This window comes from Saimiri boliviensis, chromosome 7, assembly GCF_048565385.1.
Source record: "Saimiri boliviensis isolate mSaiBol1 chromosome 7, mSaiBol1.pri, whole genome shotgun sequence".
Lineage (NCBI taxonomy): Eukaryota > Metazoa > Chordata > Mammalia > Primates > Cebidae > Saimiri > Saimiri boliviensis.
The window spans coordinates 52,881,845-52,909,809 of record NC_133455.1 but is presented as its reverse complement, the minus strand read 5'-3'; the positions used below and the strand labels follow the sequence as shown (position 1 = coordinate 52,909,809).

The following is a 27,965-nucleotide window of genomic DNA, read 5'->3' as shown; positions in this document are numbered from 1 at the left end:
GAGTCAGTTTATTATTTTTCTTTTCCTTTTTTTTTATAGGAGGCAACTTTTATAGTCTTTGCCTTTTTCTAGAAAATATAAGTATTCCACGTGCTAAAATAGGGGTTTAGGTTTCCCTTATCCTGAGGTAATAAAACAATATGCCTGTCCTCTGTCTTTCTCTATCCCTATAAAATGTATTATGAAAGAAGCAAAATACACTCATTTCCAAATGCATATGAAAATGTAACCCCTCCTCCCCAAATATAGAAATAAACTACATATGTAACTGGAAACATTAATCCAAAGCCTTCACAAGGATATTTTGTTTTGAGTGCTACTAATTAATGCATTCCTAAGTGAAAGAATCAAACTTTTAAAACTTCTGTTACCTTTGTGTATACTGTATCCCTGATACATTTATAATGATTGTTTCCTGATAAATTTGCTTAGGACAAGTTCTTAGAATCAATATATCCCACTTCTTGGTTCCAGAAACTACCTATTGGATAGTTAATTCCTTTAACAGTGGAATCACTGCAAGGGAAGATTGTCTCTTTTATTGCCATTATGTTGCATTTTACATTCTAAATTCCACTTCCAGAAGGGATTGTTTTCTCTGTTCTGAAGCTGTATATGAATGACATTTCTCATTTCATTAATATAATAATTCAGTCTCAGCATATAAAGTCCACTAAAGGGCTATAACTCAGCTGTATCCTCATCTGGCCCTAGCTTTTATATTTTCTGCTACTTTAACTCTGGCCATAAATGTTGCATATTCCATTTATTTTAAACTCTTATCTTTACACTCAGTTGCTAGATTGAAATCATCACATAGTCTGCTAAGTAAATTCGTTACTCAGGAAATAGAAGTGAAATGTGCTTTTAAAAAGTGTATCTTTCATACCATAATGGTATAGATTTGCTTTCATCAGTTCAATCATTCAGAAAAGGAAGTTATCAAATTTTCAAAGTCTGATAGAATCACTGAAGTAAATCCTGTATAGCCTAAAAGGATATTTCCATTTGATATCAATGCCAGATACATAGTAGTTACTCAGTAAATGTTTACAGAGAGAATGTATGGATGAGAAAAAAATATCTTTATTACTATTTTGAAAGACTTTCACTGTATTGTCACATTTTATGCTCACAATCATATGATTATTTGAAATTCAATACTAATTTTTTTGTAACATGCTGTCGCCCCCTTGAAATGAGATTATTGCACACGGTTGCCATGGGAATTATAATCAAACAGAGTGGCCTGAACACCAATGCCAGAACTTTCACTGATGAGGCTATTGAAGCAAATGAATTTAGAGGTTAGCACAAGTTGACGCAGACTCCATGGCACAGAGGTTTACAGGATAGGCTCTGAAAACCAAACAACTCAGTCCTTAAACAACCTCAGGCAGGTTATATAACTTCTCAGAGCTTCACCCATCCTTATCTGTATAATGGCAATATTAATAGGATCTGTTATGAGAAGTAACAGTTCGTTCAGGTAAAAGACTTAGTGCAAAATATATAATAAAAAATAATGTTTGAATATTAAGATGATGATGGTGACAATGATGATATAGTAATGGAAGAAGAAAGCCATTTTCGTCCTCATCCTAGTGGTTGGAGATTGATTATTTTATTTCCAATTCCTTAGATCTCAAGGAAGCTTTCTAGTTGGGTCTTCTCTCTAGAGCTAGATAATTGATATTCATTTTGTGTCTCCCTTCAGAAAGTGCAGGTGGTGGTAACTGTTTTGGACTATGACAAGATTGGCAAGAACGATGCCATCGGCAAAGTCTTTGTGGGCTACAACAGCACCGGCGCGGAGCTGCGACACTGGTCAGACATGCTGGCCAACCCCAGGCGACCTATTGCCCAGTGGCACACCCTGCAGGTAGAGGAGGAAGTTGATGCCATGCTGGCCGTCAAGAAGTAAAGGAAAGAAGAAGCCTTTCTGCATTTGCCCATATAGTGCTCTTTAGCCAGTATCTGTAAATACCTCAGTAATATGGGTCCTTTCATTTCTCCAGCCATGCATTCCTAACACAATTCAGTGGTACTTCAAATCCTGTTTTAATTTGCACAAATTTAAATGTAGAGAGCCCCTAAGCCCTTCACCATACCACTGCCCTCCAAATCTACTCTTCTTTTAAGCAATATGATGTGTAGATAGAGCATGACTGAAATTATTTATTGTATCACACCGTTGTATATACCAGTATGCTAAAGATTTATTTCTAGTTTGTGTATTTGTATGTTGTAAGCGTTTCCTAATCTGTGTATATCTAGATGTTTTTAATAAGATGTTCTATTTTAAACTATGTAAATTGACTGAGATATAGGAGAGCTGATAATATATTATATGGTAAATATAGTATCGTCTGCATTCCAGCAAAAATATCAACTTGTAAGGCACTAGTACAGTTAAACTGATATCTTAAAGGACAACTTAAACCTGAGCTTTCCAAGATAAACTTACACCACATACTTGGTAGGTGAATCCAATTTTTTAAAAATCCTGCACAGGCAAAATAGAATGATCTGAGCAGCAGCATCCAGGCTGACCTCAAGGAAGCATAGCCAAAAACCAGAATAGCATCTGTCTGTACATATTTACGAAGTTAAAATAATGGCTTCACTCTTACATTTGAGGAAGCAACTGAACAGGAGTCAATGATTTCATATTACAAGGTGTTCCGTGTGTGTGTGTGTGTGTGTGTGTGTGTGTGTGTGTGTGTGTGGTGTGGACACATTTGTTTGGGAATAGGGGAAGAAGAAGCTGAGGGGAGAAGTCAACATTTATGAAATATTGCCTGACTATTTAAAAAGAAAAAAGTAGCTCTCCATTATCACCTTTATACAAAATGTGCATCCTGTGAATTCTGTTCCAGATTTCACACTTACAATAATTCCAAAAGGGTTGCACATTAGAATTTGTAACAAAATATTTTATTATATAAAACCAGATTAGAAGGAATGCAGAATATTTTTAACACATCAATCTGTGCTTATTACACAAAATTACTTTGTGGTAAATAGACAGTATTGTGATCCCACCAAAAGATGGAAAAAAAAAAAAAAAAAACAACAACAACGATTAGCCATAGTTCTGAATGCACTTCAATTAAGCCAAAACAGACAGCTAGTGATCTTTTTATATACTCTTTTTACTTTTAAGTTTCAATTTGTCCTTTAACAAAAGGTGAAACAAACCAAGAACAAGTTCTAGAAAACTGAAGCAACCTCTTATGTATACTAGATGCTTGATTTAGGAGGAGTTTTTAAATGTTTTCAATGTTATTATGTAGTAAATGGCACTATTATGAAGCTACTAGTCATTCCATAAGAGTCTTAAAGGACTGCTCTGTGTAACACTGTGACTGCCGTGTGTGCTTAGACACGTAGTTTCCTCAGTGGATAGCGCTCAATTTATCCCGTAGTGATATTGTAACAATACTGCCATTCCCTTCTACTGCACTGCCCAAGGTGTGTGTAGCACAAACAGTTCTCATTACAAAGGACCAATTCAGAACTGAAAAGCTATGCATAGGACAAGGAAGATACAAAGAATGGGGTGGAACACAGCATTTTGTCAAGCACTGTGCAATATTCCATATTTTTCCCCACTATGGTAGACAACCACTTTGTGGAAGGGCAGCCTGTTATGTCACATTGCATCTACTCACTTTTCTCCCACTCACTTCTGTGACCCATTTTAATTTCCAGGCCACAGACAGTAGTGATCCTCTGAAATGAGAGTTTATCTTCACAAATACCAAAACAAAATGGAGGAAAACTAAGCATTGACCTCATGTTCAGACTTCAGGATATCACACCATGTCTTTTCAAAAACTAAAGAGAATTCAAAAAGGGCTGATGGTAGGCTTTGAACATGGGGCTGGCTGTTTCCCAGAAAATCTGGAATTCCTGTCATTACTGTTTCCTTATCAAAGAAGGGGCAAATGCTTTTGCCTTTTAGCCCAGACATAGCAAACACTTTATAATTGGGACAGACACAAAAGACAAAAGAAAAATACCATCTCCTTCTGCTGAAGGACCATACATCTAAAAAACATAGAAAATGTACACAAGTCAGATTGTGAGATTAAATAATGGCTTGAATAGAAAATTCAAACAAGACTCTTTTCAATTTAAAGGACCAAACCCTTCCAAAGAGAGGGAATTGATTGGCTTTTAAAACTTATTTAAATATCAGAAATGACATTTAATTTCACTGTCTTCAGCTTTAAGTTGTTCACAATGAAACAACACTTTAAAACAAGCAGGTTCAAGCTGCTGAGCAGATATTATTTCTTGCATTAAAGTACTGCTAATGTATTCTCTTGCGACACTGCCAGACATGTTGTCACCATAGAATTAGTTGGTACTATGCCATCTTTCACAAGTCAGTGATGGAACCTGCTTTATGACCAAGATTCATCCTCAAATAAGCCACATGTACCTTTCTGACGAAGCTGTGTAAAGTATTAGAATCCGATACTCTAGAAAGATCCTAGTTGCCTTTGTGTATATTTACTGCCTGCTTGAGTGTTTCTCTGTGTGGGTTTTTTCTGTATCTTGTAGAAATGTTGGGGTGTTTTCTTCTGCCATATGGCTCGTGGCCCGCGAGCCAACTACTTCAGCTGTATTTTACCTTCATTTTTGATGAGGTGGTTTAAATTTTGTTTCACTTTGTGTAGTGAATTCCACAGTAGTTTTCTGATTGTTGTTAAAAATGACTTAACATATTACACAGATATTCAATAAAAATGTTTTATTTCCTGTTGATGTTGCCGCCTTCCCACTCTTTTCCTTGCCTGACTCTGGTGGTAAGCCAATGGCCTATTGACTTTGGGGGACTCCTGGAAACAGCAGCTAAACAAAAGTTTGCACTGAATGCCAGCGTCTGAGTCACTGATGACTGATGACTACAGAATGGCTGGAGGGAAAACAATGCCTGGAGAGCATTTGACCATGGCTGCTTGGTGTTCCTGGGCAGTTCCTGTTTGTGATCAGTTCATCTGACATCCTCTGAGGCTTTTCACTTTGCCCCAACATGCATCCTTCAGAGTTTTCACTCCAGAACCCAAGCCACAAAGCCTTTCCATAATGGGACTGCAAACAAGATTGTTTTAACCCCAGTTTCAGAGAACAGCATGATACGTTAAATTCTATACCTACTGCAATTGCCAGGAGAAATAAGTAAACACTTTTTCTCCATTAAATTTAACATTTATCAAGTTCCTACTTTATTGGACGCTGGAGCCCACAGTCTCAGGCTGATGTAAATACACTATCGCAGAGCACTGTGATGTGCACTTAAAAGTAAGGATCTTAGGCCGCTGAGGACTTTTACTGGATCAATCACAGTAGAAACCATGGTGTATCACCATGATCCTCCTGCAGCAGAGAGGTATTCTTGCTGCAGCTGCTAGAAGTGGTGTTTGCTGATAGCTGACAGCTGTGTTCCTCTGTGCTCTACAGAAGGAAGCTATCTCACCCAAGTTTATGCATCCGCCCTGGGAGCAGCCCACATTTGGCTGCTGATGTGGGATCTCTCTGAAGTGCCATCTCAGTTTCATAGCCCCAGGGGTTAGTGGAGACTGCTTTTGCAACTGCGCTGCAATTCAGCTTCTTTCTCTGCCCTGTTGGTTTTCCTCATTGCTTTGCAGGTGTTGTTCCTAAGAGAACTTCCTCCAATATAACCCCTTTTTGCACAGCTTAATCTCAGAATCTGTATCCTCAGGATCCAGTCCCACAGCACATTCTTTGGGGAGGAGATATCAAGAAGAGTTTTCTAGAGAAGATAACGTAGCGAAGTACAAAAGGAACTGGCAGGAGTCACTCAAGTCAAGAAGTGAGCAAGACTTCTGCAAAATTTATCTCACTTACAAGTGTATTCATGATAGGGTCTTTGAAGGTTGGCTACATACATCATACTTCTTTCCATCAGCTCTCAGTCATGGCCAAATAAAAATAGGAACGAAACCCAAACTGCTAAGACAACCAGGAAAGATTAAGGAAAGATGGCTTAATTACTATTCACTGTGAGGAAGCTGTTGGCAAAGGGTTCTAAATCTAAGTTTTTAAAAGGAAATGTCAGGCACAACTAGGGTTACAAATTTTTTAAAATCAACATTAAATAATCACAATTGTTTGGTTTTCAATGGTGAGGATTTTGTTTCTTAAAATGCTCTCAAAATTTGGCCCAAAACTATTTAAAGAATATTTCTTAATGAATTCTCAAAAAGAAAAAAAAAAATCACTTCATCCATTTTCAATGTTATTTTCCCAAAAGGTTTGAAGGTCTAATATAAATACATTTAAGACATTTATTTGGTATACTAGCCAGGAAAACAAAACCATATTTCAATGAGGGAATTTAACATAGGAAACTGGCTGCAGAAGGGAGAGCTGAGAAAGCAAAGCAGAGGCAGTGGAGTAACTCAGAGATGAGCAGTTATCACCTCCCGGGCTGGGAGAAGAAAATAGAGAAGGTAGTGTTCATGGAGTCCGGGACTGAAAAGGAGGGGCTGGAATCTTGGACAACGTTGCATGGAGACTGCATAATTCTAGGACCACAAAAGGGTATTGGGTGCCGGTCCACCCCAGAGGTGATCGGAACTGCCAGAAAACCCGGATCCATTAGCTGCTCACTACTGCTAGAAGGAAGCTGAAAGAAGCTGAAAGCAGGAAGAGGATCTCTTCTCCTCTCCTCCCTTCCACTTCAAGTGCTTCCCATTGGCAGAACCAGCTGGTAAGGGATTCTAGGAAAAATAGTCTAAAAAGCCTTCGACCCCACCCCAAGTATATAGCAGAGTACAAAGGTAGGAATGAGAACAGCCAGACAATGGATCAACACATTAGGAAACCTGTTACCAGCTGCAAGCACTTTTAAATGCTTTTCTTTTTTTCACAGAGGAGTCAGATGTTTCTGTCTGAGTCACACAAGTCATCCCCCACCTGATAAAACATGCATAGAAATCATATTCTTATTCTATTTATGCAGAGTTTACTCTTAACAGATTTGAAAATTCCAACCATGATTGTAGTTACCTCCCACCCCCACTGCAACACATCTTTATTACATATGCACAGGACTCTTTGATGTTTAGCAATTGATTTAGGCTGCACACAAATCTTTACCATAAAACAGTCACACGATGACTTTGGAATAAGAAGGTAAAAAAAAGCAGGAAAATAAAAATGAGAAATAGCCTAGTACTAAATGTACAAAGAAATTTTCCAAAGCATACAGAGCAATAATTATGCAGGAGGAGCCATCAAGAGAGACCCAGAAATAAAAGCACTATGCAAACATGCTGGTGATTTGTGTAATCTAAGTTCTGAGGCTGGCTGTTACATGCATTTTCAAATCCACATTTCAGCTATATTGATTTCTTCACCCCCCGCTGCTTCCCACCAATGAATATCCCCAAAGTTCTCACATTCATCTTTCCTTGACAGTAATTATCCTGCCAGCTAAGCCTATCCCCTGTGCAAAATATTCTTGCCCCTACTTGGGCACACACAAGGTTAAGAGGTATTTTATACTTAGCAAGTTGGGACTCACTTTCTTTTCAGCTGTCCACTTTAACTCTGTCAAATTCCTTCCCCTCTGGACTCTGCAACAAAGTGTTGACACCTTTTATAGGTAAGAATGTTTGAGTTGCAAATGGAAGAAATCTAAATCAAGTTGTATTAAGGGAAAAAGAGAAAGAAAGGTAAAAGAGGAGAGAGGGAGAAAGAGATCAACAACTGGCTCACCTAACCAGGAAGTTCCAGGTGGGTGATTACTTTTAGGAAGAGCTGGATCAAGAGCCACAAACAGTGTCATCATTTTTTCTCTCTTTCTCCTCCTTCCTCCTAAACTCTGCTGTCCTTAGTATTGACTTCATTGTCAAGTTTCTACATCCCCTTGCAGCAATAGGGATGATCCTTGGGAGCTTCACACATATTCTTCCAGCTTAGCATGATGGCAGAGAGTGTTTGATTCACAATTATACCACCAGCTGGCTGTGGTGGCTCATGCCTGTAATCCCAGCACTTTGAGAGACCGAGGCGGGCAGATCACCTGAGGTCAGGAGTTTGAGACCAGCCTGACCAACATGGAGAAACCCTGTCTCTACTAAACATACAAAAATTAGCTGGGTGTGGTGGCACATGCCTGTAATCCCAGTTACGCAGGAGACTGAGGCAGGAGAATCACTTGAACCAGGGAGGTGGAGGTTGCAGAGAGCTGAGATCATGCCATTGCACTCCAGCCTGGGCATCAAGAGCAAAACTCTGTCTCAAAAAAAAAAAAAAAAAAAAAAAATTATACCACCAAAATTCCCAAACTTGACTGGTATGCTTAGGTCACATGCTCTTAAAACAATCACTATAGCCAGATGATGATACAGTATTTGCTTCAGCCAAAACTAGGCCATGTCTCTAGACCCAGAGCCAAAGAGATGGGGGAAGAATAGCTCCACAAAAGAAAATCAAAATGATATGAACAAGAAAGAAAAGTAGACACTGAGCAGACAAAAACAGCAAACAGCTACTCCTCGAGTACTGGTATACCTCCAGCCCTAAGAGGAGGGACAAACTCAGGTGATAGCAGTGTCCTGGTATCCTCCTTTTACTAAAAACACTGTTAGGAAATTTTTAAAGGTGTACCACCTTTCAATTATCTGAAAACTTCCACTTACTTTCCTATTTGTTGCCAGGAAAATCGATCACTTGCTGTATATTTTAAACAAATTTATTATTATTATTTTTGGAGACAGGCTCATGCTCTGTCACCCAGGCAATCATAGCTCACTCCAACCTTAAACTCCTGGGCTCAAGTGACCCGCCTCAGCCTCACAAGTAGCTAGGACCACAGGTTCACACCACCATGACTGGCTTTGTATTTTTTTGTTTGTTTGTTTTTGTTTTGTAAAGACAAGGGGTCTTACTATGTTGCCCAGGCTGGTCTCAAACTCCTGGGCTCAAGCAACCCACCCACCTCGGCCTCCCACAGATGCCTTTTTTTTTTTTAAAGCACTGAGACATTAATACAATTTTAGAGTCTTGGCTTCATGAAAAGAATGTATTGTTATAGAAACTTAACAAGGCAAAAAGGAAAGAGAAAAGAACAATAATCACTCTACACAGCACTTTACACTTTTTTCTTTCACATACATGCTCACATTCTTGGACCACATACATCTGCCTTCTAGTTTTAATCACAATGTGCATAGAATTTAGTATCAATTTTTTCACTTAACATGAAAAATAAACCTTTTTTTTTATTGCCACATAGTTTTTATAATTTTTTAATGGCCAAATGACTTTCCTTTTCAAGTGGATTAACATAATTATTTCCCTAATATCAGATATTTAAGTTATTAGTTTAATTTTTACATAAATACATTGCAGCTGATACTTTAGTGACTATGTATAAGAAAAATAGCTAGCTAGATGGACAGACAGATAGATAAATAATAGATAATCCTTTCTACTTATTTTCTTGGGATGAGTTTCCAGAATTAGAATTATTGGGGAAAATATAATTTCACAGCTGCCACTATGGTTTCTTGGAAGGTTCCATCAAAACACGGCCATTGGTATTACACATTCCAGTTTCCTCACAGGCTCTCCAGCTGTGGGAGTGGTGACTCTGATGACTGCCAACTGCATAGGTCATGTACCTCGGTGATGACAGGTGTAGAGCTGGAGTATGAGTCTCTCAACTCTGGAGCCACAGTTCTTTTCACTACTCCCGGCATCTTTGTTGGAAAATCAATGACATGAGGAAAGCTTTGGCAGAAAGCCTGAGAAGGGAGTGCGGGAGGAGAGAATCTAAAGGAAAATAATGTGTACAGATGTGACTCGTCCTTCTGCCTCACCTTCACAACAGACCCCACGGACATCCAGCACTGTGAGCTTTCCCAGGTCCTGCCCTGCTCAGTTTGCCCATCGCTCCCTTAGACTTGCAGCATCCTCCCCTTCCGTGCCACAGAAGCTGCCTTTGGTGACAAGTGTTCAGCTGGCTCACAACAGCTGCCCCACCCTGCTCCAGCTCTCTCTCGAGAAGGGAGGAAGTGCCAGCCTTCAAGCCAGCAGCCCTGGGCCAAATCCTGCTTCATTCACATAACTGTATAACCCTGAACAAATCACTTCACTTTGAAAATGAAAGATAATGGACATTAAAACCTCGTATAAAATAAGCATTCAATAAATGGTAGTTATTGTCTTTCTAAATCTAGCCCAGAAGTCAGCAGACTTCATCTGTAAAGAGCCAGAAGTAAATATTTCAGGCTTTGTAGGCAATACATTCTCTGTCACAACTCTCTGTCCATCAGCCCACTCTTCCTTTCTTTCCAATCCTTTACAAATATAAAAACCACTCATAACTCACCAGCCACACAAATACAGGCAGGTATAGTTTGCTGACTAGATTCAAGTCATGTCACTCTGTGTCTAAAAAAGCTTCAGTGTTTTCTATTCCTTAATGATTAACGTTGAAATTCTCTAGCGTCACAAGAATAATGAAGCCCATCCCAGGTACTATTTCCCTCTCTCAAACCCTGACCCATTTTCTAGCAACAAAATTCTCTAAACAAGCCGCATGCTCTCACATCCCCATGCCTTTATAATGTCATCCCTTCCACCTGAAATTTCCTGGCAAACTCCTCCAGGTTGGTGAGTGAGGTGGGGAGGAAGGGAGGGTGGGGAGGTGCTCAGGCAGTTTGCGGGAGGAGAGAGACGTGCCATTTATTTCCACCGCACTGCACTGCCACCCTCTCTGGGAAGCATAGCCCAAGTTCTCAGGCTCGCTCATTACTGCTGCGTTCTTCTAGCCACAAACAGTTCCTTCATTTCCAGATGCCTCTGATCCTTAGGCAAACAGCAATACTTTTTAGAGCAACAATGCCTGAAGAACGCACCCACTTTCCTTGAACACATTGCAGATTTTTTTTTTAATTCAGGGGAAAAGAAACATATTTCAGAATATGTAAGCAATGCTTCCTCCAGCAAATGTGAGATAGCGGGATGCCTTACAAATTATAGAAAGGAATCGGAAGATAGGTCCCTGACTCATTTTCTGTCAGTGCCACAGTTGCTTAATTTTCTCACATTTCCCTAAAAATACGTGCTTCTGGGCTTCTCATAGCCAAGACTCAGACCCAGATGACTCCGATTAGGCAGGTTTGGGAGAGTAATTATGGACTACACGACCCACTAACCTTTGCTCTGCCTTAGTCTCTACCACCATTGCTGGTGTCCCATGGCCAGGAGGGGAAGAGATGAAGGCATCCTCATTTGCCTCACCAACCTCAGAAGCCACTGTGACTTGAGCTCACCCAGGCCTGCATTTTTACTCTGAAAGATTCTCCTAGTTTGCTGAGAATTCTTTAGGAAGATGTATGCCATCTCCACCTATTTAGTCTTTGAACACTTGCTCTGAACTAAGTGTTTATCTTTTGGTTGGGATTCTAAGGCAGTCCTAGGTGGGGGTTACAGGGGCCTGTTATTGACTGAATTTTCTGTTCCCTCCAAGTTCATATATTGAAGTCCTAACCCTCAGTACCTCAGAATGTGACTGTATTTGGAAATAGGGCCTTTAAAGAGGTCAAATGTGGGCATTTGAAAAGTTAAAATGTGGGCATTAGAGTGGGCCCTAATTCAACCCAACATATGTCCCTATTACAAGAGGCAATTAGGACCCATAGTGAGCCACCAGAGGCACCTGGGCACAGAAGGATGCCTGTGTGAAGGCAGCAAGCAGGTGGCCATCTGCAAGCCAAGAACAGAGGCCTCAGAGAAGCCAAACCTGCCAGCACATTGGTCTCAGATTATCAGCCTCCAAAACTGTGAGCAAATAAATATCTCTGTTTAAGCCACCCAGTCTGATATTTTCTTATGGGGGGTCTTAGACAAATCCAGGACCCATCTCTTTGGCCCTTGACAGAATTAAAAATGCTTCAACCCAAGCGAAACTGGCTTTGCTGGGACTGTAGATCAGATCTCTCTGGCCCTCTTGAAACAGAATATACTCTCTCCTTCCAAAGTCAACATAGACCCTTTCCTTCGCACTTCCCCTGCTCCCTTCCTCCTCCCTCTGGACAATATAGAACCTCTCCTCCTGCCTCACTTGCATACTCCCAAGGCACATACTTCTCTTCCTACAGTGACCACTATTCTGCAAAACTCTGGACTCTGGAAATGGGGCAGGGAGGTGGAGTAGGGGGTTCTAGATATGCCGTGTGTCTTTCGTTTGTCTCATGCATGTTGTATTAGTCATGTTTCTTCAGAAAAACAGAACCAACAGAATGCGTATATGTAACAAGGAGAGAGAGGGAGACATGCATTTTAACAAATTGGCTCAAGCCATTGTAGAGGCTTAGTAAGTCCAAAACTTTATGAGCTAAGCTGGCAGGCTGGAGACAGAGAAGAGTTGCAGTTTGAGTCCAAAGCCCACCAGCTGACAGAATTGCTTCTTACTTGGGGAAGTCTGTCTTAGTTCTAATCAGGCTTTCAAGGAATTGAATGAGGCCCACCCACATTATGAAAAATAATATGCTTTACTCAAAGTCCACTGATTTAAATGTTAACCTCATCCAAAACTACCTTCACAGAAATATTCAGAATAGTGTTTGACCAAATATCTGGGCATGTGGCCTAGCCAAGTTGACACATAAAATTAACCATCACACATGTTATTCTTGTACTAAACTTCTTTGCCCCATTCTCAATGTACTACTTAGAACTATATTGTCCAGTATGGTCACCACCAGCCACGTGGTGCTATGGAGCATTTGAAATGGAGCCAGTTCAAGTTCACGTGTGCTGCATGTGTAGGATATACACTAGGCTTCGAAGACTAAGTACAAAAAAGTAAAGTATCTCATTAATAATCTTTATATAGATTTCATCTAGAAATGATAATTTGGGGAGTATATGGAGCATAGTAGCTTCCTAGAGTTGCCATACAAATTATTGGAAACTTAGTGGCTTAAAACAACACATTTATTATCTTACATTTTGGTAGTTCAAAAGTCTGAGTCAGGTCTCACTGTGCTAAAATCAAGGTTTTGGCAAGGTTGCATTCCTTTTGGAGATCTTAGATGAGAATCCTTTCCCTTGCCTTTTCCAGCATCTAGAGGTGGCTCATACTTTTTGGAGTGGCCCCTTGCTCCATCTTCAAGGCCAACAATGTCTCCTCTCTAGCCCTTCCCCATTCTCACATCTCCCTGACCACAGATTGGACCCACCTATATGATTCTTGATACTCTATTCTTCTCAAGGCCCTTAGCCTTAATCACATGCAAAGTACCTTTGCCATGTAAGAAATATATTCACATTTCAGGGATCTTAGACATTTTTGAGGTTACTATTTTGCCTACCTCATTGGGTTAAATAAAAAAAGTTATTGAAATTAATTTCACGTTTTAAAAAACTTTTTAAGTGGCCACTAAAAAAATTTTAATTACGTATGTGGCAGGCACTTGTGGTTCTCAATATATTTCTTTTTTTTTTTTTTTTTTTGAGATGGAGTTTTGCTCTTGTTACCCAGGCTGGAGTGCAATGGCGCAATCTCGGCTCACCGCACGTGCCACCCATGTCCAGCTAATTTTTTGTATTTTTAGTAGAGACGGGGTTTCACCATGTTGACCAGGATGGTCTCGATCTCTTGACCTCGTGATCCACCCGCCTCGGCCTCCCAAAGTGCTGGGATTACAGGCTTGAGCCACCGCGCCCGGCGGTTCTCAATATATTTCTATTGGACAATGCTAGATTCGAAACTGAAAAACAGAGATTACAGGGCTTGTCAAAATTTAGCGATCACATCAATAATGATGCTAAGAACTTTGGGGATTTTTGGTTTGCTTGGTTTTTTTTTGTTTTTTTTTTTGTTGTTTCTTGTTTTTTTTTTGAGATAGGGTCTCACTCTGTCGCCTAGGCTGGAGTGCAGTGGCACTATCTCAGCTCACTACAACCTCTGCCTCCCAGGCTCAAGTGATCCCCCTGCCTCAGACTCCTGAGTAGCTGGGACTATAGGCATACACCAACATTCCTGGCTAAATTTTTAATTTTTTTGGAGAGATAGGGTTTCACCTTGTTGCCCAGGCTGGCTTCAAACTCCTGGACTCAAGCAATCCAGCCGCCTTCGCCTCCGAATGTGTTGAGATTACAGGCATGAACCACCACACCCAGCCCTTAAGAACTTTGAAGGGCCTCAGGGCTCAGACCTCTGCTCTTTCCACATTCATCTTGTCTAATTACTTTAATGCTGCTGCTGCTATTGTTGTTGTTGTTGCTGAGACAGGTTCTCACCCCATAGCCCAGGCTGGAGTGCAATGGCACCATTACAACTCACTGCAGCTGCCTCGATCTCCTTGGCCCAAATAATCCTTCGCCTCAGGCTCCTGAGTAGCTGGGACCACAGGTGTGTGCCAGCATGCCTGAATAATTTTTTCTATTTTTTGTAGAGACGGGGTCTCGCTATGTCACCTAGGTTGTTCTTGAACTCCTAGGCTCCAGAGGTCCTTCCACCTCGACCTCCCAAAGTGCTGGGATTACAGGTGTGAGCCACTGCACCCAGCCAACTTGAATGCTATTTACATGCTATTTTACATACTCCAAAATGTTTATATTTAGCCCAGGCCTCACCCTTGAAGTACCCTGACATCTGACTGCCTACTTAATGTTTCCACTTGGATGTCTGAGAGGCATCTAAAATGGAATGTGTCTCAAAAGGAACACTTGCTCTTCCCAGCACCCCTGCCACTCTTCATCACCACCCACTACTCATATCATTTTCCCCATCTCAGTAAGGCCAAGAACAATCTTGACCGCTCTTTTTCTTTCACAACCCATGTCCAATTTATCAGCAAGCTCTGTCAGCTGTGCCTTTGAAATATATCCAGTATCTCATTATTCACCACCTCTGCCCCTCCCACTCGATCCCAGCCACTACTGTATTTCACAACAGCGAGTACCACAGCCTCTTAAACAGACCTCTGTGCCCTCAACCTTCTCCCATTTAGTATATATTCAATTCAGCAGCCAACGTTATTGCTAAAACACACAGATTGTGTCATTTCTCATCTTAAAGTTTTCCAGTGGTTTTCCTTCATACTCAAGAGAAAAGCCAAATTTTTAACCATGTTCTACAAGACCTTACACTGTCTAGCCTCTGGCAAATGCTTTGACTTTTCTACCCAGCACTCCTTCCCTGGCTTGCTCCACTCCAGTCAGGCTTGCCTTCTTGTGTTCTTCAGACATGCCCAACATGCTCCCACCTCAGGGCCTTTGCACCTGCTGCATCTGCTTATCTTTCTAATTCAACAGTCATTCTCCAGAGAGCTCTATATCTAATTCTTTCACTTTTTAAGATCGTTGATTAAATATCAACTTGTCAGCATCCCTATTCCATCACCCTCTATCCCCCTACCCTGCTTTTTTTTTTTTTTTTTTTTTTTTAATGGAGTCTTGCTCTGTCACTCAGGCTGATGTGCAGTGGTGCGATCTTGCTCACTGCAACCTCCGCCTTCCTGGTTCAAGTGATTCTCCTTCCTCAAACTCCTTAGTAGCTGGGATTACAGGCACCCACCACCATGCCCAGTTAATTTTTGTACTTTTAGTAGAGACAGGATTCTGCCATGTTGGTCAGCCTGGTCTCGAACTCCTGACCTCATGTGATCCACCTACCTCAGCCTCCCAAACCCTGCTTTTTATCATTAAACATCAATACCTGACATACTAAATATTTTCTTGCTTATCTGTTTATTGCCTATTTCTTTTCCTCAAACCCTGGGGACTGAGTCTTTCAACTGCTTGTTCATTCCTTTATCTCATGTATCTAGAAAACTTCCTGGCTTTGCAAGCCCTCAATAAATATTGACCAATAAATATATGAACTATCTGACTCAGTAACAACTAGTAATATTAGGCTGAATAATTAGGAATAAGCTTGATAATCATGTGTTCAATATTATTTTTTCCAGAACTGCATTATTTAGTTTGGAAGATATTTAAAGGCAAATTATCAATCATACTAGCCAATTTTCAGATGTCAGTCTTATCCACCAAAGATCTAGTGGTTTCAAATCCTAGTTGCCCTTTTGCTATTCAAGATCAGGTTTTTGTTTTTTTTTTTCTACATAGATAATTGTTTCAGTCTAGTCTTTAGAACTGGCAGAAGAAAAATGCAGATAATTGCTGTTACAATAAATGGAAAAGCAGCAAAAATTACTGATTTTTTTCAGTTCATTTAATCCCTAATCAACTGTCAAACAAAACGTCCTTCCCAACTGACAACCTCAGTTAGCAAATTTAAAGGGCCTGCTTTTCTCAGGCTCCTGTCACATTGCAAGTCTCAGAAAGCAAGCTAATTGCTTATCACTTACGCAGAATGGGAGTGGGGCATTATATTTTCTTACTACTGTGCAATTCTATCTCCTTATTGGCTAATATTTTTAGAGGTGTTGATTTCAACTTTCAAATTCTATGTTTTCCCCAGCCCATACCAATACCAGATGTTCATGACCTTGAAATGCAATCCTCTTTTGCTTTATTTTTCTTAAAATCATATTGCATTCGACACTATTATCTACATGTGGTATTGTCATGTTTTAAAGAAACTTCCAAACCCCCACTAATAGCATTTTTCTTCTTTCCATAAAACCTTGAGCTAATGTTTACATTTTGCTAATGCTTGCATTTTTACCAGTCCTATGACCCTTAAGGACATTAAGAAGTAGAAGGAGCTGTTCTACTGAATCATTTTAAAAATTACAATGAAACTGGACCAAAAAAGAGAATTAAAAAAATTTTTTAATCATCATAATCCATAAATGAGGACAGTACTTACTCTTGCTCCACCAGATATTAGAAAGTTAGATGGTCACCACACTACACAGATATCCCAATGGCATAGAAAAGAAAGTCCAGAAAGAGACTATATATATATATATAATGTAAAAAAGGATTTGTTATATGGGAAAGTAGCCATTTATATATATATATATATATATATATATATATATATATATATATATATATAATGTATAAAAGAAATTGTTATATGGGAAAGTAGCCGTTTCAGGAGTTTTTGTTTTGTTTTGTCTTGAGACAGGTTTCACCTTGCACCCAGGCTTGACTGCAGTAGCATGATCTCAGCTGCAGCCTTAACCTCCTGGACTCAATCCTCCTGCCTCAGCCTCCTGAGTAGCTGGGACAACAGGTGCATGCCACCATGTCTGGCTAATTTTTGTATCTTCCTAGAGATGGGGTCTCCCCATGTCTTGAACTGCTGAGCTCAAGTGATGTGCTCACCTCTGCCTCCCAAAGTTCTGGGATTACAGATGTGAAACACCGTGCCTGGTCTTCAGTAGGTATTTTTTTAGTGTTTTATAACTGTCCAATAAGTTGAAAAACAAAATCTTTAAATTCCGCAACAGTTTAAAATGCTCTGGCTGCAAATAACAAAACAAAAACTAACAAAGGCTTAATAAATAAAGATGTCACATGTTATATAATGTGAAGTCCAAAGTCAGAAAGTCCCAGGATTGGTTTAATACCATAAAGAAGTTTTCAAATACCCAGGCCAGGGTGGTGACACAGAGAGCATACTCCTTTAGTATCTCTTTCCTTTCTTCGGGGACTAACATTGTTTATTTAGAAGCGACTCAGAAGAACTCCTCTTATCTCTCATTGGCTACTCTAAGTTGATGAGCATTACTTGCTGTAGAGAATGCAGGTTAAACCAGTGTCTGACTTTTTCAGTCTCTGCAACAGGTGATGGACAAGGGAAGGGGCACTGGAAATAGATATTTGGTAGCCAATCAGATTGTCAATTACATATATCAATATCAAATGTATACTTTTGTCTTTCATGAAAGTTAAAAATCCACCCTCTCTATAACCACCTTCTCTGTTGTGTAATACACTAAACCTGCTTTAGAAAAATTTGGAGTCCAAAAGTGCCAGAGAATTTAATTTCTCTTATTTGGTTTCTAAATTTCTCTGCCGTATTTCTTTGTCTTCATTCTCTTTAGGAATTCAGTTGTTTTACTGACTTGTGATTTATACAGATTTCTACTCTTGATTTTTTTTTTTTTTTGGCGGGGGAATAGTGATTTTTCGGGGGAATCTATATAATGGGTACATTTATTTCACTTTCATTTAGCTTTTTATATAGCACTATGTTTGGAAATTTAAAAGTAATATGATAAAAATAAGATCTATCTATCAAGAAGCAAAGTGAAATTCACTCAGATGCAATTCTGTACATACCAGGACTTAAATGAACTTTTCATTTTGTCTTACCTTGTATTAAAGTTATTTTTGATATACTACTCATTTCCAGCTGACTACATTCCAAATATATGTCTGAAAAAAAGGACAACTATCTTTTGTACAACCAGAAATGCACCAATCCCCAACCCAAATACTATTACATAGAGTTAACAGTACTTCAATGCCAATATAAAGTCAATAAAACTTATGTCACATAATAACAATTAAAGGAAATAAAATGAAGATATTTTCTTAGTACAAGTGTATAAATGCACAAACATGTTTTTAACAAAAGAAGGGGACAATTCCGGTCCCCTCATGACAATTACAGTCCCTATTTCTGCAGCTGGTCACGTAGTCATAGCTGGTATTGATGACTACCTTCTTCTACTACCCATTCTGTATGCCCTTGGCCTTCAGCAAGCACCTCAGCAGGTTGTGGGTTTTTTTTTTTTCCTGGTGGAGCAACGCAAACCCTCAATCCTAAAGGGTCTGGCCATTTGTAGTCCTGCCTAGATTGGGCTGTTGTAGTTTCCCATTGACCTTTATCATAGGGCACAGGAATACTAAGAGACACCCTAATGGATCTCTGTCTCACTCTCTCTCTCTCTCTTTTTTTTTTTTTTTTTAAGTTTTGAAGTCTTTAATTTCAGCCCTCCAAAAAAAACAAAAAACCAAAAAATTAACTTATTTTTATTGTTTAGAGACAGGAACTCACTATGTTGCCCAGACTGGACTTAAACTCCTGGGCTCAAGTGATACTCCCGCATCTCTTGCATTCTGTGCATACTCTTCCTTGCCTCTGCTGTGGAGTAGTAGACTGATTTCATCTTGACAGTCCGGGTCGATCACCCCAGTCAACACTGTAACTCCCTTCTTAGCCTGTTGGCTTAAAGGTAGGAGGACCCCAAAGTGTCCAGGTGGCAATCTTAACTTCCAGTTTAATAAAATTGTTGTGTCTCCTGGTGGCAGCATTCCTCCCACTGGAACTCAGACCTCTAGGCTAGCAAAACATAATGTCATGGGAACAGGAGGTAAAAATTTTGCTAGTGGGTCACTAGGGGTGATGGTAAATGGTGCCACTTCCACTTCCAGCCCTTGATTCCTGGACCCATGAATCCTGGCTATGGGAGGAACAGTACCACATATTGGACACTGATTCAGAGCATGCATGGCCTTCTGGAGAATTTTGCTTCAGCCCTGCACAGTATTGTCACTTAGTTGGCGTTGTAATTGTGACTCCAAAAGGCCATTTCACCGTTCTGTGAATCCAGCTGCTTCAGTATGATGGGGCACATTGTAAGACCAGTGAATTCCATGAGCATCAGCCCACTGCCACATTTCTTTAGCCATAAAGTGAGTGCCTTGGTCAGAGGCAGTGCTGTGTGGAATACAATGACAGTGGATAAGGCATTTCGTGAGTCCACAGACGGTAGTCTTGGCAAAAGCATTGCATGCAGGATATGCAAACTCATATCCAGAGTAAGTGTCTGTTCCAATGAGGACAAACCTCTGTCCTTTCCATGATGGAAGAGGTCCAGTATAATCAACTTTCCACCAGGTAGCTGACTGATCACCCCCAGGAATGGTGCCATATCAAGCACTCAGTATTGGTCTCTGGTGCTGGCAAATGGACACCCAGCAGTGGCCGTAGCTGAGTCAGCCTTGGTGAGGGGAAATCCATGTTGCTGAGCCCATGCATAACCTCCATCCCTGCAACCATTGCCACTTTGTTCATGGGCCCATTGGGTGATCACAGGGGTGGCTGGGGGAAAAGGCTTAGTGGTGTCCACAGAATGAGTCATCCTATCCACTTGATTATTAAAATCCTCCACTGAAGTCACCTGTTGGTGACCACTCACATGGGATACAAATATCTTCACAGTTTTTGACTACTCAGAGAGGTCCATCCACATATCTCTTCCCCAAATTTCTTTGTCACCAATTTTCCAATCGTGCTTCTTCTAAAACCCTGATCATCCTGCCAAACCATTGGCTACAGCCCATGAATCAGGTTATAATTGCACAGCTGGCCATTTCTCCTTCCATGCAAAGTGCACAACCAAGTACACTTCTAGAAGTTCTGCCCACTGGGAAGATTTCCCTTAGCTGTTGTCCTTCAGGATGTCCTAGAAAGGGGTGTAGTGTTGCAGCTGTCCACTTTCATGTGGTGCCTTCATATCGTGCAGAACCATCTGTGAACCAGGCCCTAGTCTTCTCTTGCACTGTCAGCTGATCATAGGGAACTCCCTATGGGGTCATCCATGCAGGCTGGGGGAGAGAAGGCAGGGTGGCAAGAGTGGAAACCATAGGCATTTGAGCCACTTCCTCACGTAACTTATTTGTACCTTCAGGACCTGCTCCAGCCCAATCACTTATATACCACTTCCAGTTGATGATGGAATGCTGCTGTGCATAACTCACTTTATGGCTAGATGGGCCAGAAATCACCCAGTTCATGATAGGCAGTTCAGGTCACGTGGTGACTTGATGACCTGTAGTCAAATGTTCAGTTTCCACCAAAGCCCAGTAACAAGCCAAGAGCTCTCTCAAAAGGAGAGTAGTTATCTGCAGAAGATGGCAGAGCCTTGCTCCAAAATCCTAGAGGCCTCCACTGTGATTCACCTATGGGGGCCTGCCAAAGGCTCCAAACAGCATCCCTCTCTGCCACTGACACCTCAAGCGCCATTGGATCTGCTGGGTCATATGGCTCAAGTGGCAGAGAAGCTTGCACAGCAGACTGGACCTGTTGCAGAACCTTCTCCTGTTCTGGATCTCACTCAAAACTGGCAGCCTTTTGGGTCTACTCAGTAAATAGTCCAGAGTAACCCACCCAAATGAGGAATGTATTGCCTCCAAAATCCAAACAGGCCCGCTAAGCATTGTGCCTCTCTCTGGGTTGTGGGAGGGGCGAAATGCAGCAACTTATCCTTTGCCCTAAAAAGAATATCTTAGGCCGGGCGCGGTGGCTCAAGCCTGTAATCCCAGCACTTTGGGAGGCCGAGGTGGGTGGATCACGAGGTCAAGAGATCGAGACCATCCTGGTCAACGTGGTGAAACCCCGTCTCTACTAAAAATACAAAAAATTAGCTGGGCATGGTGTCGTGTGCCTGTAATCCCAGCGACTCACATCCTGGTCAACATGGTGAAACCTTGTCTCTACTAAAAATACAAAAACTTAGCTGGGCATGGTGGCGTGTGCCTGTAATCCCAGCGACTCAAGAGGCTGAGGCAGGAGAATTGCCTGAACCCAGGAGGTGGAGGTTGCGGTGAGCCAAGATCGCGCCATTGCACTCCAGCCTGGGTAACAAGAGTGAAACTCCGTCTCAAAAAAAAAAAAAAAAAAAAGAATATCTTGACAGACCCCCCACACCACTGGACCCCTAAAAAATTTACTGAGGTAGAAGTTCCCTGAATTTTAGTTGGATTTATTTCCTATCCTCTGGCATGCAAATGTCTCACCAACAAGTCCAGTGTGTTTGTTACTTCTTGCTTACTGGATCCAATCAGTATAACATCATCAATGTAATGAAGCAAAAACCAATCAAGATCTCTCAGAATAAGATTATGACACAAAGCCAGAGAGTTGATATACCCCTGAGGTAGGACAGAAAGTTGATATACCCCTGAAGGTACGTTCCTAGCCTTGCCAGCCAAAGGTAAATTACTTCTGGTGAGCCTTATGGACAGGAATGGAGAAAAAGGCCAAGTCAATGGCTGCATACCAAGTACCAGGAGATATCTTAATTTGCTCAACCAATGAAACCACATCTGGTACAGCAGCTGCGATTGGTTCCATTCTCCCTGTCATTTTCAGGTACACCAATCAAATGTAGGTTTGATCTTTTCACATGGCCCCATATTTCTTGGAGGCTTTGTTCATTCCTTTTTCATTCTTTTTTTCTCTAATCTTGTCTTTATATTTTATTTCATTAAGTTGATCTTCAATCTCTGATATTCTTTCTTCCACTTGATCAATTTGGCTATTGATACTTGTGTATGCCTCATGAAGTTCTCATGCTGTGTTTTCCAGCTCCTTCAGGCCATTTATGTTCTCTAAACTGGTTATTGTATTTAGCAATCCTCTAAACTTTTATCAAGATTCTTAGCTTCCTTGCATTGGGTTAGAACATGCTCATTTAGCTTGGTGGAGTTTTTTATTACCCACCTTCTGAAGCCTACTTCTGTCAGTTCATCAAATTCATCCTCTGTTCAGTTTTGTTCCCTTACTGATGAGGAGTTGTGATCCTTTGGAGGAGAAAAGTTGCTCTGGGTTTTGAAATTTTCAGCCTTTTTGCACTGGTTTTTCCTCATCTTCATGGATTTATCTACCTTTGGTCTTTGATGTTGGTGACCTTCAGATGGGGCTTTTATGTGGCCGTCCTTTTTGTTGATGTTGATGCTATTCCTTTCTGTTTGTTAGTTTTCCTTCTGTCAGTCAGGCTCCTCTGCTGCAAGTCTACTGAAGTTTGCTGGAGGTCCACTCTAGTGGAGGCTGCAGGATGCAAAGATTCCTGCCTATTCCTTCCTCTGGAAATTTTGTCCCTGAGGGGCACCCACCAGATACCAGTCAGGGTTCTCTTGTATGAGGTGTCTGTGAACCCCTGCTGGGAGGTGTCTCCCAGTCAGGAGGCACGGGGGTCAGGGACCCACTTGAGGAGACACACTGTCCCTTAGCAGAGCTCAAGTGCTGTGCTGGAGATCCGCTACTCTCTTCAGAACTGGCAGGCAGGAACGTTTAAGTCTGCCCCTTCCCCCAGGTGCTCTGTCCCAGGGAGATGGGAGTTTTATCTATAGGCCCCTGACTAGGGCTGCTGTCTTTCTTTCAGAGATGTCCTGCCCAGAGAGGAGAAATCTAGAGAGGCAGTCTGGCTACAGTGGCTTCACCAAGCTGTGGAGGGCTCTATGCAGTTCAAACTTACTGGCAGCTTTGTTTACACTGTGAGGGGAAAAGCACTTACTTAAGCCTCAATAATGGCAGATACCCCTCTCCCCACTAAGCCGAAGCATCCCAAGTCAACTTCAGACTGCAGTGCTGGCAGTGTGAATTTCAAGCCAGTGGATCTCAGCTTGCTGGGCTCCTTGTGGGTGGAATCCACTAAGCTAGATCAGTTGGTTTCCTGGCTTTGGCCCCCTTTACAGGGAGTGAATGGTTCTGTTTTGCTGGCATTCCAGGCACCACTAGGGTATGAAAGAAAACTCCTGCAGCTAACTTGGTGTCTGCCCAAATGGCTGCCCAGTTTTGTGCTTGAAACCCAGGGCCCTGGTGGTGTAGGCACCCGAGGGAATCTCCTGGTCTGCAAGTTGTGAAGACCGTGAGAAAAGCATAGTATGTGGGCTGGAAGGCACTGTTCCTCACAGCACAGCCCCTCACAGCTTCCCTTGGCTAGGGGAGAAAGTTCTCAACCCCTTGCACTTCCCCAGTGAGGCAACACTCCACCCTGCTTCAGTTCATTCTCCGTGGGCTGCACCCACTGTCTAACTGGTCCCAATGAGATGAGCTGGGTACCTCGGCTGGATATACAGTCACCTGCCTTCTGTGTTGATCTCACTGGGAGCTGCAGGCTGGAGTTCTTTCTATTCGGCCATCTTGCCAGCCACACATACCCCGGCATTTTTCAAGTCCTTGATGGTGGCACTAATCTCCACAATCCCTCCAGGGATGCGATATTGTTTTTAATTTACTTTTTTGTTTATATGAAGCTTCACCCTGTTGCCCAGGCTGGAGTGCAGTGGCACAATGTCAGCTCATCACAACCTCTGCTTCCCAGGTTCAAGCAATTCTCTTGCTCCAACCTCCTAAGTAGAGTAGCTGGGATTACAAGCATGTGCCACTATGCCTGGCCAATTTTATTTTTGATTGTTAGTAGAGATGAGGTTTCACCATGCTGGCCAGGCTGGTCTTGAACTCCTGACCTCAAGTGATCCTCCCATCTCAACCTCCCAAAGTGCTGGCATTATAGGTGTGAGCCACCATGCCTGGCCCTACTATTTTTCTTAGTAGAGGCAGCTCTAATGGCTTCCATTTGGCCTTTCCCACTATAGTAGCACATATCCTACCAGTCAGGGAACCAATATGGGGGTTCTGCCAGCTGCCAAGTATGTCTATGCCAACTATGCATTCTGTCACTGGGGAAATGACCACAGGATGAGTCCAGGGACCCACTGGGCCCACTATAAGTCAGACCTGAGCTAAAACTCCATTAATTACCTGACCTCCATAAGTCCCCATTTTGACTGGAAGACCACAATAACATTTTGGGTCCCCAGAATCAATGTCATCACAGATGCAATGTCTAGTAGTCCCCAAAGTGTCTGATTATTTCCCTTTCCCCAGTACACAGTTATCCTGGTAAAAGGCCAGAGGTCTCCTTGGGGAAGGATGGGAGAAAGATTCACAGTATAAATTGTAAGTAATATAGTGAGGTCCTTCTTCAAGGGGACCTGGCCTCCCCTTCATTCAAGGGGTTCTGGGTCTGTAAAGTGGTTCAAGTCTGGCTATTGATTGAGGTCCCATGATTCTGTTTTTATAATTCATATCAATCTTTTGTCCATTCTACTTAGAAGTTTTCTGCTTGTATAAATTACGTAGGAATGCAATAGGCTTCATATCAATTTCACTTCTAGGAATATGATTAATTAGCCAGTGCGCATAGCTCTACACAAGTCAGACTATTCTGATTGCTGCTTTGCCTCTGCTGTCCATTATGGTAGCTACACCCACCCTGCCTTTGACAGTTCAGGGCCACCACTTGGCCCCTGCCACCTCAGGATCCAGTTATTCCCACTGTATTCACATTTTGTAGTTGAGTGACAGTGATTCCTACTGTTAGGTCTCACATACAGAGAAAAGAAATTACAAGGATCTTCAAAGATGCAGGTGCTGCCTTCACAAATCTATTCTGCAAGTCATTGGTCAAGTGTATATCTTCTGAACCCATTGAGCTGGGATGAATAGGTCTAAAGTGATTAATCCACTCAACCATACCAATCTTTCTAAGCCTTTGGATCCCTTCCTCTACATTAAACCAAGGGAGATCAAGCATTTCTAGCTCACTCATAGTGAGCCATCTTTTAATCCATATTTCAGCTAACCAAGCAAATACACTATTAGAACCTTTTTTTTTAACTCCCTGAGCTGCAATATTAAATAAAAAGTCCCTACTTATTAGGCCCAAATGAAAAAATTCAGAATGATTTAACTCTATGTTCCTTCCACCATTGTCCCACACCCTTAATAATCCATTCCCATTCCTGTTGTCTAGATTTCTATTGATATAAATTAGAAAACTCAATCAGTTCTTTTCAGGCCAGGACTTAGTCTAGTTATAGGTCTAGAAGCAAACAGGGGTGTTGGGGTGGCTCCTAAGGAGAACATTATCTTGCCTGGAAACTGCCTCAGGGGAGGCCATCACTGTTGCCTCAGGCAGCACAGAGTTTATCTCCTCAGACAAAGGCAGAAAGGCCAATGGCAACATGGGTCAAGAAGGGGATGTTGTCACTACCAAAAATGGGGAAGCCATTTCTTCTGGCAAAAAAAAAAAAAAAAAAAAAAAAAAAAGAAAGAAAGAAAGAAAGAAAGAAAAAAGGTTCATCAGTTTACAAACTCAGTATCCCCAGCTTCACTGGGGTCTTCCCACATGCCCCCATTCCAAGTGCAGAGTCCTATTCTTTTCCAATCAATGCCCTCACTTTAAAGTAGACACCTGGTGAGGCTGTGTATGCACCATTTGTTTGTGTCTGCTTCAATTTCTTTCAATGGTGTGTTTAGTTTTTCTTATAGAGATCTTATATCCTTTGGTTAAACTTATCCTTAGATATTTTATTTTTGTGGCTATTGTAAATGAAATTGCATTCTTAAATTTTTTTCTCAAGTAGTTCATTATTGGTGTATAGAAATGCTACTGATTTTTTTTTTTTTGGTCCTGCAACTTTACTAAATTTATTTGCCAAATCTTGGAATGTTCTGGTGGACTCTTTCCTATTATTTCATTATCTTGTGTGATTGCTCTGTCTAGAATGTCCAGTAATATGTTGAATAAAAGTGAAAGTGGGCATTCTATCTTGTCCCAGTTCTTACAAAAAAGACTCTTGGGCTTTCCCCATTCAATGTGATAAAGTCATGAGACTGTTGTATCTGGAGGCATGGTCCTTCTATACCTAGTTTGTTGAGAGTTTTTACCATGATGAGATGTTGAATTCTCTCAAATGCTTTTTTTGTATCTACTGGGGTGGTCATGCGATTTTTGTCCTTCATTCTGTTGATGTGATGTATCATGTTTATTGTTTTGCATATGTTGAACCATCCTTGCATCCATGCAAGAAATCCCACTTGATCATGGTTTATTTTTTGTTTGTTTGATGTGCTGTTGAATTTGGTTTGCTAGCATTTTGTTGATAATTTTGACATCTATGTTCATCAAGAATGTTGGGTAGGTCTAGCCTATAGTTTTATTTTTTTGTTGTTGTTATGTCTTTGGTTTGGTATTGGGGTAATGCTGGCTTCATAGAACAAGTTAGGAAGAATTTCCTCCTCTTAAACTTTTTGGAATAGTTTCAGAATAAATGGTGTTCATTCTTTTTTGAAAGTTTGATAGAATTCAAGCCAAGCATGTAGCATGTACCTGAATTCCCAGTAACTCAGGAGGCTGAAGCAGGAGGGTCTTATGAGCCCAGGAACTTGACACTAGCCTGGGCAACATAACAAGATCCTGTCTCAAGAAAAAAAAAATATGTAAAGAAAAGAAAGTTTGGTAGATTTTGCAGTGATGCCATCTGTTCCTAAACTTATCTTTGTTGAAAGATTTTTTATTACTCAGATAATCTCATTGCTTATCAGTCTGTTCAAGTTTTCTTTTTCTTTGTGATTCATTTTTGGTAGGTTACGTGTGCCTAGGAATTTAACCATTTCTTTGCAGTTTTCCAGTTTGTTCGTGTATAGTTATAATAATATCTTATTATCTTTTTAAAAAATTATTGTGAGTACATGGTATGCATATATATTTATGGGGCTACATGAGATGTTTTGATACAGGTATGCAATGTCCTGATGATATTTTGTATTTCTATGGTATCAGTTGTAATGTTTCCATTTTCATTTCTAATTTTTTTAGGGGAGGCAGTCTTCTCTCTTTTTTTTCTTGGTTAGTCTAGACACTGGTTTATTAATTTAGTTTACCTTTTCAAAGAACAAACTTTTCATTTTGTTGATCCTTTATATTGATTTTTAAGTTCATTTTGTTCTGACCTGATCCTTATTATTTCTTTCCTTCTATTAGTTTGGGTTTGGCTTGTTCTTGTTTTTCTAGTTCCTTTTGGTCCATTATTAGAATGTTTATCTGGAATCTTTCTACTTTTTTAATGTAGGCATTTGTTTTAGTTTGTTTGCATTACTATAGAGCAGGCATCCCCAAACTTTTTACACAGGGGCCCAGTTCACTGTCCCTCAGACCGTTGGAGGGCTGCCACATACTGTGCTCCTCTCACTGACCACCAATGAAAGAGGTGCCCCTTCCTGAAGTGCGGCGGGGGGGGCAGATAAATGGCCTCAGGGGGCTGCATGCAGCCCATGGGGCCGTAATTTGGGAACGTCTGCTATAGAGAAATGCCTAAAGCTGAGTGTTTTGAAATAAAAAGGGTTTATTTGGCTCACAGTATTGCAGGCTGTGAAGGAAGCAGGTACCCACATCTGCTTTGAGTAAGGA

General features: G+C 41.0%; 1 protein-coding gene across 5 annotated transcripts in view; it reads left to right on the top strand.

Annotated features, from left to right (window-relative positions):
* The window catches only part of SYT1 (synaptotagmin 1), a 566,577-nt gene extending 561,801 nt beyond the window's left edge, over nucleotides 1-4,776 (top strand). For all 5 annotated transcript variants that reach the window (XM_010338453.3, XM_003927827.3, XM_074402517.1 and 2 more), the window contains one exon: nucleotides 1,718-4,776. In XM_010338453.3, the coding sequence (XP_010336755.1) occupies nucleotides 1,718-1,924 (207 nt within the window). In that variant the 3' untranslated portion in view covers nucleotides 1,925-4,776. The remainder of the gene's footprint in view (nucleotides 1-1,717) is intronic.
* Nucleotides 4,777-27,965: the final 23,189 nt, after the last annotated feature.